General features: G+C 44.4%; 1 protein-coding gene across 1 annotated transcript; it reads right to left on the reverse strand.

Annotated features, from left to right (window-relative positions):
* Nucleotides 1-1223: 1223 nt before the first annotated feature.
* Nucleotides 1224-12393, reverse strand: rdh10a (retinol dehydrogenase 10a). The gene is made up of 6 exons (XM_040044348.1): nt 11717-12393; nt 11175-11410; nt 4794-4892; nt 3613-3758; nt 2898-3029; nt 1224-2770 (listed from the first exon to the last, which is right to left on the reverse strand). The coding sequence occupies exons 1-6, from the start codon at nt 12000-12002 to the stop codon at nt 2647-2649; spliced, it is 1023 nt and encodes a 340-aa protein (XP_039900282.1). The 5' UTR covers nt 12003-12393; the 3' UTR covers nt 1224-2646.
* Between the last annotated feature and the right edge of the window lie 860 nt (nt 12394-13253).

A 13253-nucleotide genomic window follows, 5' to 3' on the forward strand; every position in this document is an offset into this window, starting at 1 on the left:
AGTGTGCAAGCCACGTCTACAAGATAACTGCAAGAAATGCCAGGGCTTACAGCACAGTCGGTTTCTAAAATTGTCTTTGTCTTATCAGTGTTTTCCTCAAGTTTCAGTTAATTCACTGACATAATTCGGAACTGGTAATGTTCTACAATAGATTTACACAATTTTATAAATGAAAGCAGTCAGTTTTTCCATGCTGGTGTCCGACTTTCTGTAATAAACTGCACTGTCTCTCACTAAAATCCCCCGAGTTGTTGTCAAATACCAAGAATGTGACCTCAAAGGCAACTCCAAGCCTGGCACAAACAACTCAGCAATTTGAACATGTGAATCCAAATGCAGCTCATGATAATGTGATGCTTTGTTGACACCAATTAGGAAATTTGATTTTCCCCTCCTCTGGGTAAGAAAAAGGTCAGGGTCAGATACATAAACAGCTCCGACAGAAGCGGTAGAGTTTTTGTGGCACCGATGGGTCCTTATTGTTCTTATTCTGACCTTCTGATGCCTTTTCTGTCATTTGTAACTTTTAGGTCCTCTTTCCTTTTTAGTGGTTCAGCGTGACACGCCTGACTTTCTGTGACCTTGATTGACTATTTCAGACTGTTGGGTAAGCACAAACAAAAAAAAAAAATCACATGCTTGCGTGTGCTGCATATAAGAGTATATTTACTTACAAAGACAAATGATTCTTACCATCTTTAGCCAACACCCATGTCTAAAGGGTGCCTGAGTCACCGTTTGAGGGCAGTGATACCGATACTAGTCGAAAAGAGAAGAAAAGGGCTGGGTGGGTGTCGCTGCAACAATGGAAACTGCACCCAAGAAATTCATCAGCATTGCAGAAGATCCTCTTTCCTGTCACTCACTGCAGTAATTCACTGAATTCAAAATAATTTCATTGTGCTCTGTGCTGAATAATGGTTTGATCTGAAGTTAGAGTGGATAACTACAGTCATCGCTGTGCAATTTATGACTGCAGCTCAGGTCACCAGACTTAGAGGCAGGAATGTGGGTGTAAACACTTCGCTGGAGGTCAGGATGCGAGTTTTCCCTTTTGATTATATTTAGATTTAGAGCATTTGTGCCTTTATTAGATGCAGAGATGAAGTGTGGGAAAACAGGAGTGGAATGACAGCTGCAGGCTGGATGTTGCACTCATGTGGTATGTCAGTATAAGTCAAACGGACAGTTGCGTGCTGACTGGCGGCTAAGAAGACACCGTGTAATAATCTAAATCACTTTATTAATTTAAGTTAGGTAGAGACACTAAACATTGGAACCACATTTGCTCTTCTATGGAGCAGTCTTCAGAAAAATTACAAAAAGAGGCTTATGTCATACTGTCAAAAAAAAAAAAAAAAGGCAAAAAATAAGAGGTAGAGAATTTAGGCTCATCACTGTGACTGAAGGAATGATGCCTATTGGAATGTAGTTGAAATTCAGGGAAATAATAATAATAATGATAAAAAGGGTATATAAAACAGTCATTTATCAAATATGGTGGACACAGTTAGTTGGGGACACTGGGGTAATTCACAATATTTAAACATATACACTTTAACTGGACGAGGTGGACACTGGGCAGGTGTTAACTTTAGGGGAAAAAAATAATAATGAAAAGCTGTCTTTAATACATTTCCCTCAATCACATCAGTGTTGAAACAGCAGTTTAAAGTGGAGCTTTTTTTAAAAAGAAAAAAAAATACAACAATAGGTAACAAATTTACATTATGAACGCATTAAAAAAAGAAATTAAAATCATCAACTGGATTTCTCCCTAAGCAGTACATTCTGAATGTGTCGCGCATGCCAATTCAGCCCAGGACGCTACTCCCTCGTGCGCTTTTCCTGCAGTGACAGGACCGCCGAGGGACACTGCTGAATCCCATTAGATTGGAAATGCTGTGAAGATTACAATCCGCTACAATCTGGCTATTGCAACGTTTCATTTGGATTGATATTAATATACGCTATATGCATCTAATGCAAGTATTGAACACAAGAAAAAAAAAAAGGAGTATAGTTAACTTAAATGGTGGGATTTTTTTTTCTTTCCTGTTACTTTACTTTTGATGGCACGAGCTAAAAATCAGAGCCGGAGAAACTTGTTTCCTGACTGAAAAAGAGCCTCTGTGTGGGGTAGACGGAAACGCTGTGTTAATCCTTTCTACACGGAGAATGCTGGCAGTGTAGAAAAATCAGAAGAAGATAGACAAAAACCATCAGAAATTACAGTGCATGTCTACAAAAATAAAATAAGTGAAAAAAAGATTACTGTTTGTACAGTAACATACTGTATATTTCCACAATGACACTAGATAAGGCTGGTGACTACATTACGTAAATAGTTAATTACTGGATATCTTTTTCTGTATGATTTCAAAACTAGTGACACAGTATATAGATGTTGGTTTCTTTAAACAAACTTAAAAAAAAAAAGACAAAAAATAAATCCTTTGTAGTACACAGCTTTCTTTGTTCCAGAGGAACAATATGGTAAACCTTTGCATTTGCTCAATGCAAGTGCACCAGTCTAGATTCAGTCTTTTTTTCTTTTTCTTTTTTTCCTTCCATCTCCGTCCTCAGTGGTTGTTTCCTCATACTTGCAGGTTTAAATTCCCCTGTTCATATTGCAAACAGCACCCCCTAGATCCCATTCTTTGCCTCATTGTTGTTCATGGCCTCCTTTCTCTGAGCTAGGAAGGGGTACATGCACTTGTCGGCGCCTAGGAACCGGTACATGCACACAATGGCCTCGAAGGGCAGGATGCTGTGGAGACAGGACGGAGATAAGATTAGCGAGGGACACTGGATACCCCTGCGCAGTACACTGAAGGCCGATGGAGTGGGCCGGGAGGGTGGGGGTGGAGGGTTAAAACAAAAAAGAGGCAGCTCACCTTTTCATGAAGTTGACCATGTAGACGATGCGAGGCGTGCAGATCATGGGCTGGTCGGTGAGGATGGCCCTCATGGCTTGTTTCACGCAGAACTCTGGCTTCAGAGGAGGGAGAAAGGGTTCGATTTCCTTCCTGAAGGGAAAGAAATCACGGTCACCATTGAGAAAGGAATTCAGGGAAAATGTGCGTCAAATTTAGTTAAACTAATTAAATTTATGAGGAAATACGATTAGGGATGATTGAAGTCATTCAGTAAATTAACGTGGATGGAAACATGAGAGGAAGTCTGAGAACACTTCAAGGAGTGCTGACAAACTTCAGGAAATCCATGAACATAATTGATACTGGTACTAAGGATTGCTCCAAAATGGTGGGGCAATAAAGACAGAGCACATGCCAGCTGCTGACTGCACCCATCAAACAAAGTGAGGACTATTAGAGCAGCACGGAGGGCGGAGGGGAGAGGAGGCTAGCCCAGGTGCACCTGTTGGTGAGGTTTTCCCCTGGGAAAACAAAGTAGCCCTCTTTGTTTAAGCAGTGTTGACCTAAGGAATACCACTCACTTTATAATAACTGTAACACCACAGATTGTCAGCTGCCGCTTTGAAGTTTTAAAAATGGGTGTTTGAGGCCGTTTAATGAAGTGGAGATTACAGGTGACAAACTCACTGTAGGTGCACGAAAGCTTATTAAAGAGGACACACTGGCTGCTAACCTTATCCTGCAGCCTTTAAACATTCCTGTGTCGACCAGGTACGGGCACACCAGAGTCATACTGATGCCGTCCTTCTCTGAGGCCTTCAGCTCGTGGCTCAGCGACTCGTGGAACCCGATGGCACCGAACTTGCTGGCACAGTAATCCTGAGGGAAAGAAGAGAGGGAGAGAGAACGGGTTAGCTCCGTAAACCCCCTGCCTGCACCCAGGGACTACAGAACACTATGAAACATGCCCCGTGGCCACAGAGGTCTCTCTTTGCTGTTAATGATACATCCTCCACGCACAAAAAACAACAAGAACAAAAAAAAAAAAAAACCCAGAGTGAGTCCGCTGTTCTACGGTTTCATTAGCATTCTTCTCCAATGCTTCAGGAGACTGCGCTGCTTGGCGGGAAGGTTTTGATGTGGTTCACTGTGGAAATAATCTATTTTTTTTAAAGAAAAAGACCTGGGCAAACACAGATGCATGTCGATAAACAGAAAGAGGACAAAGGGATTGGTCTGTGCCCACATGACAGGCGATGGCTTTGGTTCTAACTTGCACGTCTGAAATGACATTTCAGGCATTTCCAGGAACCGTAAAAGCGTGACCAAAAAAAGAGTAGGCTTAATTTTTACGGATAAATGCTTAAACAAAAGTCAAATGTTATCCCTACAGACTGTTAGAAATGGATACTGTTCTCAGCTAAGGGGATAAATGAGAGCTCTGTTCCCTGACATATGAAAATGAAACATTCTAGGAGGACCACCGGTTAAATGACCCCCCAGTAAATATTTTATTATGCATTTAAAAAAAAAAAAAAACTATAGGAAGGAAAACCAAAACCATATCCATTGGAAGCTGCTGTGAACTGAATACTGAGTGAGCACCAAGTTGTTCACAAAGCAGTGATGAAGATGTCTCTGTCCCTCGGGGGAGCTGTCAGCTCATTCTGGCCCTGGGGCCAGAGCCCAATAGGGGCCCCACACCCCCACTGCTGAAGATAGAGGAATCTATAAGAGGCTCCCAATGCTCATCTGTGTTCCTAAATTTAACGGGTGGAGGGACAACTAGAGAAAGGGGGCCTAACCTCCCCCCGTCTCAGTGTGCTAGCTGGCACGGACGCCTTTGGGGAACAGCACTGGTTTTGGATGGTGGGAAAGATGGGATGTGCATGTGTTGTTGTGTATGATACTAACCTCCACTCCAGCTGTGCTAAATAAACCCAGGGAGCTGGCAACCGTCACAATGTGGCCATGATTCAGCTCCAGCATCTTGGGGAGAAACGCCTTGGTGGTCTAAAGGGGGGAAGGACAGAAGAGACAGAAGGGCAAAGAGAAAAAAGAGGAAGGTTAGTTCACTTGTGCAGTTTGTCTGTGCCAGAGCCCTTTGATCCTCTCTGCCTTCCCTCTCATCCCCCCCTCCTCTGTTTCTCTCCCTTCTCCATGGTGATGCAGAGAGAGGCGTCTGAATGAGAATTCATAACATGCATAAAAACAGACCGAGCGCTGGAGGTGCAGCATTTGAAAATATAAACATAGAACTTCTATCCTTTCCGAGTCAGTTACTGAAGAGGGGAAAGATGAAATGTCGCCCTCTCCGTACAGTCTGTGCTTTTCCCACACAGATCTGGTGCCCGCCGTTGGGCCCTGCACTAAAGAGCTGGTGACAACACCAATCACGGGCCTCCGTTCACTCAACACTTCCAACAATACAGTCCGGCTTCTCATCTACCTACACGGCCTCGCGCACGGCCGGAGCGCCAGCCAGCAGAACAGTCTACGAGATGAAAGCGTTTCTAACTGGAGCGGTTCCACTGGTGAGTCCGGTGGCGCTAGCGAGGGCGGTGAGAGGAGCAGCACACACAGAGTTAGCCGTTACACTTGATTAACCTATGGATTCATTCCTCATTCTGCCCGTCAGCTGACTTTGGAGTTGCCCTGGACACAGCGTGAGCCAATCAGCAGGTGTGACATGTGACGGCAATGATAGGAACTGACCAATCACTCTCCCACTAGGAGGTCTACAAAAACAACCATCAGGCCTTTTGTTGGGAGCAGAGCTAAATCTATTCCAGTCAGATGTGTGCTGCCATAGTGAAGAACAATGCACGCGTCCTTGAGGACTGTTAAAATGTTACTGAGGCAAGACACACACACACACACACACACACACACACACACACTAGACTGAGACTTCAACTACCCTAGTAATTAATAAATAATGATCATCACAAGGGCTACAGCTACAGCCTGCAGTATGTATTGCTTTTCAGCCCAAAAACTGGACCTTTCCAAGACATCTTTGGGAAAGAAAGCTGTTTTCTGTGGTTGCTGTTATATTGGTTAGCACTGTAGAGAAACGATTCAGCCTCCTTTATAAACATTTTCCTGGATCGGACGCAGAGCCAGCGAGACGAGAGAGCGCGGTACCAGGTAGTACAGCCGTGAAACCTCTGGTAGGGGGAGGACGAGCCTCATTAAAACTGCACCCAGAGATTAACTGCATCGGCCCTACTGACCTGAAGCGTAATCTCCGTTAAGCTTGACATTTGCGTTTAGAGGTCCCTCTCCTTGTTTAGTGAGGTAAATAAAATTGGAAGCAATAACTCACGTTTACAGAGTGGTTTAAAGGAAGGTGACTTCATCGCTTCGGAGTTTATTCTACAGTCAGGTATAACTGATCTAACTCCGTTCCAAACATCTGCACTTTTCCAGGACATAAATTGCTGCAATATTCAACTCATTGAATGATGGGGCCTAAAGAGAGGGAGTTAGAGAACATGAAGCCCGGGCAAAAGCTGAGAAAGACCTCTGCGAGCCAGAATGGCAGTGAAAGAGGGAGGGAGTTGCGTGCAAATGAAGCATTAACTTAAGATATGCCCGTAGCTGATTTGAGCCAGCGTCCCCCCCACCCCACTCCCACAGCAACTTTTAGAGAGTGGGGAATGACTCGATCTGGCACATACATTACTAGCAAAGCCAATACACAAATTCAATTGGACAATTCTGCTGAGTGGTCTGAGGGGAACTGAGAGGAAAGGATGATTTCCTCTGATCGAGGACGGGTCTAAATGTGACCGACCGTCCCATCTCTCCCCACCCGCCCTGCTTCTCATGGCAATCCTGGCATGTGGGTATGACCCCCACTGACCTCTCAGACACAAAATGTGTGAAGGCAACCGGGGGCTCGTGTCTTACATCAGAGCTGCCGTAATTGGGTCTCAACGCTCCCTTGTTCCGCTAAATTACCCGCTGACACAGCCGGGCCTCCTTGGCCTATGTGGGGGTGCCCTGCCCGCTGCACCCCCTAATTGGTGCGTGCCCCCAGGAGCATTTAAGCCACACAAAGCTTCTTGCAGCTGGGGTGTCAGGCTGCATTAGTGCTAGCGCCTGACCAACAGGAATATGAACAAAATATTGGCCTTTGCGTAGGACCAGATGGCCATTTAATTGGGCTGACTTCTCCCTGGACGAGAGAACCAAGTTGGGAGGGAGAAAAAAAAAAATGCCTGAGCTCCGGAGCTTGTCCGATCCTGTAGTAGATCATGAAATCTGAGTGGGCTGGGCTGACATTAGTGGTCATCGGGGATGACTGATGCAGATTGTTTATGTTGTATTGACCATACCAAGTGGTAGCCATCCCCTGCGTACAGCTCAAACTCTCAGTTTGGAGAACTGCTCTCTAGAAAACATCAGTGCACAAACATAACCTCAAAGCTCATCTGTAGGCTCAGGTTTTCCCCAGGTATGGTGTTTTATGACTGGTCAATTTGATTTTCTGGACAAATTAGGAGCTGGATAAGGAATTATAATTGTTTTATAGTCACGTTTTAAGCCACGGGCTTTATCTGAATAATGAAATCATAATTTTAATTCTGCTTTTGTGGTGGTTCAGGAGGTAGAGGTCATCTACCAATCGCAAAGTTGGTGGTTTGATCCTTGATTGCTCCAGTCCAACGCCAAAGTAACCTTGGGTGAGATACTGATCCCCAAGTTGTATAGAAAGCACTTACGCAGAGAGAGAAAGTGATTATATGACTGAGTGAATGAGGTAAGTTGTATAAAGTGCTTCGAGAATATTAAAGCACTATATAAGCACCAGTCTATTAACATTTTCCTATAAAAATGTTTTATGTTTTTTTTATAAGTTTCTATAAAAAAGTAATGAATATTGTATGAGAACCATTAATGTCACAATAGCTGCTCAGAGTGATGATTCACAGAATCTCATGATCTATTTTTGTTCTTTATCCCTTTGCTTTTCTTAGTATCCACTTTATTAGTTTAATTCTATTTGAACTGAAAAACAACTTTTTCAAAGAATCAGTCAAGTTTTTGTTTTTGTAATGAAAGGAAAAAGATTCTTTAGTACCATCTTATAAAATCTTTGGACAGAACAAGGAATTTAAAAGAGTTAAAAAATAAAAAAAAGCTCCCAAAAAAACAAACAATCATAATGAACACTCTTTCGCAGTCATTTTAAGAACTAAACTGCTAAATGGACGGGGGTAATCTTCAGACCAAAACACTAGAAAAATATAATTATCTACAGCCCATGAACAGGTATGTACGGGAGGAGAACAGTGACACGGCCATGGCTAGCTTCACTGTGGGGTACAGGTGCACTGGGCTTGAGGAGGGGCCCATATAAAACCAGTCAAGTAGGACCCTTCTGCCTGGCTGCCTCCTTTCTCTGGCTACAGCAGGAATGCGGCCTGCGGAACTTGGCTCCTGTCGCCTGGCATCTTGTCAAGCTGATCCACAGACAAGAAACCAATTGTCAGATAAAGTGGGTCAGCAGCAGCTTACCATTACCCTCTCGCCTGTGGATGGGACGGCAGTGCCTTCCTTCCCCTTTTCTTTCCCCTGCTCTTTTCCCGCCGTGTCGCTCCCGAGCGCTCGGTGAGTTCGTGCTGTCGCACAAGAGGTGTAGGATTTCCACGAGAGGGCGGATAGCCGCTTATTGTTCACGAGCCACCTGTTGGATAACCAGCTCAAGATGCTGAGGATCATTTCCTCTCATGTCATTCCACTAAACACACACGCTAATCCTCAAAAACAAACTCTGGTGACACTGGTGGAATGACTGCACAGCCCCTTTCCCAGCATGACTAAGAACCGAGTTGCAAACATCACAAATTGCCAGCTGGACTAATCAAAGCATCGTCAGACAAATTCAAAGTGATGACCCCCCCCCCCCTTCTCATAAAAAACCTAAAGGGAGGAAGGGACTGAATCATAGCGGTTAGCGTGTGTGTGGCAGAGCCGGATGAACAGCGCTGGCCTCCGTGACTCCCATGCAGCTGCACCCACTGCCTCCAAATCATGTTGGGAGGAGTCAGAGGGGCCTGTGGAAGGAAGACAGAAGAAGTGTGGGGTCTGAGCCGGGCCTGTTTGGCAGACACCCACGCGACACTACGATTACCATCCGCTTCCTGCTCACAACTCCATCCCTGCCTTATTCCAATACTCTGTCCAACAAATGAGGACTTGCTTATTTTTACACCCAGCTGTGCCATTTGTGGGAAATGCTTTGAACTTGCAGCCATTTGCAGTTGAAATCGTGGCTGTTTAAAAACCGTCCGGGATTATGGAGAGGAGGAAGCTAGGTTTGGAGGGCTTGACATTGCCATTACAGTGTTTTGCCAAACAGTGACACAGAAAAAGCAGAGTACGATACGTGCCTAAAGAAAACACACACCAGGCCTTTTTACGCGCACTGCTGAGACATCAAAATATATTTTTAAAAAAAGAAAAGAGAAGCTTGTCAGTGTGGGAAAAAATGACAAGCACACTTGGAAACCTGCTTCTGTAAACTGATCATAATAGCTGTTCTTGCACTTTTCAAATACAAATTCTCCTATAACATACCTTTAGGGATAGCATTTTGTAAAACATGTGAAAACACGTGCCTTAACAGGTTTTTAAAGCCGGCCTAAAAGCCTTTCACGAGGCGGACATAGACTGAAGTCATTTGTTGAGTCAAAAACCACAAGTAAGCCGTTGGAGGTACCTGTTGTTCAGAAAAAAAGGGGAGAAAAAAAAATCAAAAATCAAAAGGTTTATATAATACCTGCCACCTGCATGCAGTGACTAACTGCAGTGAGTTTGAAAGGAAAGTGGACAGTGCCCCTGTTAGTTTAATCTCTATTCATCTAGCTTGTGTCATTAATGAACCACATCCTCCATTCTGGCTGTCACCATTCATTAAGTCCTTCTTTCATCTGCTCCCCCCCTCCGCACACACACACCTCTAAAGAAACCACGTTCACCATAGAATACAGGAAAACACAAACATCTATTTAAAAAAAAAAATCTACTACCAAATCACTGGACCCTGACTCCAAATCCTGGATTTAAAGAGCACTGAGATATCCAGCAGAATGCTTGAATGGGGCATCCATTAAAGAGGAAATCCGCACAACCTACGTGAGCGATGCCACAAGAGATTTTTCATGCTCGATTAGGAAGCTTGAAGTCACTGTGGTTTCATGGCATGACTGAGAATGCCGTTCTCTGTAAACAACAAATAAAATAAAAAGACAAGAGCCTGGGGCCAAAGCCTCAAAAATGAAGATATTCTGGATCACTTGACAATATGTTGTGACAACTAAATTCACGCATGAAGTGGTGAATTCAGAACCAGTCTGCCAGGTGAAAGACTTATTCTCAATCCATGCGGTTTACTCCAAACAAAGCTTATAAGCCAAATTTACACAGTCGTTGCTGCTGTTCCACAGGGGGTGGCTATAGTGAAGAAATGCAATCGATTCTCATAAGGTTGGTCTAAAGGCTCCAAAAGAGTAAACATCCATCTTTAAAATGAATAAAGCTCTTTATTAAATTTCTAATAGCTTTGGGAGTCTGCAACCACAGTCTTCCCACACCCCAAAAACACACAGACACACAAAAAAACCTGTGATAGCGCTTAACTGGTTACACGCTACAGCTTATGCTTATCTAAAGCGGAGCATATTCACTCTATCAAGTCCACGTAGCCTCTCAGATAAGTAGTCACACTGAAAGGCTCGAGGAACGGAGCCAGAGTAAAAATCTGATATGCAACAAATCACCAACTGCCAGCAAAATGTGGTGAGCTGATCTAAGACAGATCCAACCTACGTACAGAACCCAGTTTCCATCACGCACAGTCGGTTTGTGCAGATCTGTGCAGCTGAGGAGATGAGACGGAGCCGCTGACATACCTCTGGGATCATCATCGGCTGTGGCTGCCAAAGCGGAGCAAAGGCAAAGATTTTAAAAAGCCAAACCCGTGACTTTCCTCTGGCAGAATGAAAGCAAGTGGAGCTGAAATCTGAACATGCAAGGCAACTATTTATGGTCATAGTTTCTTAGGCCTGGAGGCACACACACACACACCTTTGATTCTTCAGTTTGGCACAGAGAAGGATAAGATTATGAACAGGCATACGAGTCAGAGCGGAGACATTCCTGTGAACCTGGCATCACAGTCAACACATTCAGCAACACTGTTCTCACTGAAACTTGGGCACACACATTATAACTTCACAATAACCTCAGAGTCGCCTTATTACAACAGCTTCTACATCGGCTCACCCAGAAGTGTGCGTGACAGTTGACCACCATGGTCCGCTCGATCAGCTCGTCGGGACACTCCAGGAGGTGATGGCCAGAGACGACGCCGGCGTTGTTGATGAGTATGTCCACCTCTCCCACCTCCCGGCGCACCTTCTCCGCTGTGGAATACACACTCTCGCGCTTCCCTACATCACACACATAGGTGTAGACCTGCGGCTGGAAAGGTGGGACTTCCTCTACCCCTCCAACAGGTCCTGCAGAGAGAAGGGGGGGATAAAAGACAGGGAAAGATTAAGATTATCAAAGTTAATACAGCGAAATTAGGTGAAACTGTTTAAAAACGTTCTGTCTCCATATGGAAATATCATTCCACTGTTTGGTTATTTAAAATGAAACTTTTGAAAATCTGAGGCTGTGTCCAGTTTAACTGACTCCCTCTGACACACTTTAGTTTATTCATTCTTACACTGATCAGGACTGCAGTGTGTGTTCTTTAAATAACACTCCACCGTCCAGAAAGCCGGCTGCCAGCCTTAAAGCTTCAAAGAAAACACTCTTACCGTCTTTGGTTACTGGAGTGTCCAGTTCGTGGTAAATCTGGCGCACCATCTCCGCCGTCTCCTCGTTGCTTTGGCTGTTTATGTCCCATAAGACCAGTATCGCTCGTCTCCGGGCGAACTCCTTGGCGAACAGCCGCCCGAGGCCGCTTCCAGCGCCGGTGATCAAGCACACCTGTCCCGCCACGCTTTTCTCCTTTGGCCGCACAATCCACTTGGCTCCGGCAGTTAAAAAAGCCCAGAGCACCTTCAGAATAACTACGAAGAACTCCGCAATTATTATCATCATCTTGGCCAAAGCTTTCTATCAATTCAAATAAGCGGCGGAAGACGCGCAGGGGACTGTTTCCTTCTTGCAACCTGTTTGCAGCAGACAGGATCAGGGAAACACCGACAAACTTGGATCACAGGAATAACGGCCTATAGAAATATGGTTTAAAAGACACAAAAAATACGAAAGAAACTTAGGCGCATGCAGGACAGATGTATGAGTGGAGTGCGAGTTCAGATGCTGCTCGGTAAGAGTCCAGTTGCCACTATAACGCACAGTTGCAGTGAGTTATGAGCAGCTACTATCAAGTGAGCCTCCTACTTCCTCTGCTGCCTCTCCACTCATCTCACTCTGGAGCGCACCTCAGGCGCTATTTATGCTGTTCAGCCATCAACGCTGGACCCAATAGGAGAGGGACTTGAGCGCCTGTCAGAATGAAGGTGATGTAACCTGAAAGATTTTAACACGAATCTCGGACTTTTTTTGTATCCTCAAGGAAGATTAGACATTAAGCTTCCCTCCTGTTTGAAAAGACTGCTTACTTGTGCGTCTCTGCGTGCGTGTTTGCGCGTTTTAGGAAAATCCCAACAATGTAAAGTTTGATAACAAGTTGTTTAAAGATATAATTAATCTTAACAGCTTAAACTCAGAAAGCCACGAGCCACCGATCAGGCCGCACTGGACCTGTAAGTCCAGGTCAATGTCCAGCCATACGTGGAGCAAACTAAAATATCATGTTTACAAAGTATTCCCACTTTACGTTATTATTATATGTTACACATTATTTTTTCTGTTAATCAGAAACTACACTTAAAGTTATAAGCCAGCTCAAGACATATCCCAGCTTTGCCTGCAATGATTCCCTGAGATCCCCACGGAGGAAAGTGAAGTCGGTCGGTTAGGTAAGCCACGCACCCGGCCAGAAAAGTGATACTTCCACGCGCAAATCGTTACGCGATCACGTTTCTTCCTAATTAATATAGCCTAATTACCCTTTAATTACAATAATAATAATAAACAAAACAGGCGCACACGAATCGTCTCCATTGTGAACACGTTCATTGCCGCTTTGCAGCTCACCCCACACCTCAGGCTATTGTTTACACCTCTTCCAGGTTGTGCAACCTTTGCCAGCAGCCTCTCACTTGTGCTTGTTTTGTGGGCGTGTCTGAGGAACAAACAGCTGATGGAAGAATCCTTTGTAGATTCTAAGGATAAAACAAATACGTGAAAAACACCTCCGGGGAAATGTCCTCTCCAAATGTAACA

This window comes from Simochromis diagramma, unplaced genomic scaffold (genome assembly GCF_900408965.1).
Source record: "Simochromis diagramma unplaced genomic scaffold, fSimDia1.1 OVJJ01000602.1, whole genome shotgun sequence".
In the NCBI taxonomy this organism is placed as follows: Eukaryota; Metazoa; Chordata; class Actinopteri; order Cichliformes; family Cichlidae; genus Simochromis; species Simochromis diagramma.

Bases quoted from the DNA above. Each gene is read 5' to 3' on its own strand.
- rdh10a (XM_040044348.1), bottom strand. From the start codon at position 12,002: ATGATGATAATAATTGCGGAGTTCTTCGTAGTTATTCTGAAGGTGCTC. The intron at 3,030-3,612 runs GTTAGCAGCCAG...CTTTCCCTTCAG, and splicing joins TTTAAAGGCTGCAGGATAAG to GAAGGAAATCGAACCCTTTC. The intron at 2,771-2,897 runs GTGAGCTGCCTC...CTGTCTCCACAG, and splicing joins ATGGTCAACTTCATGAAAAG to CATCCTGCCCTTCGAGGCCA.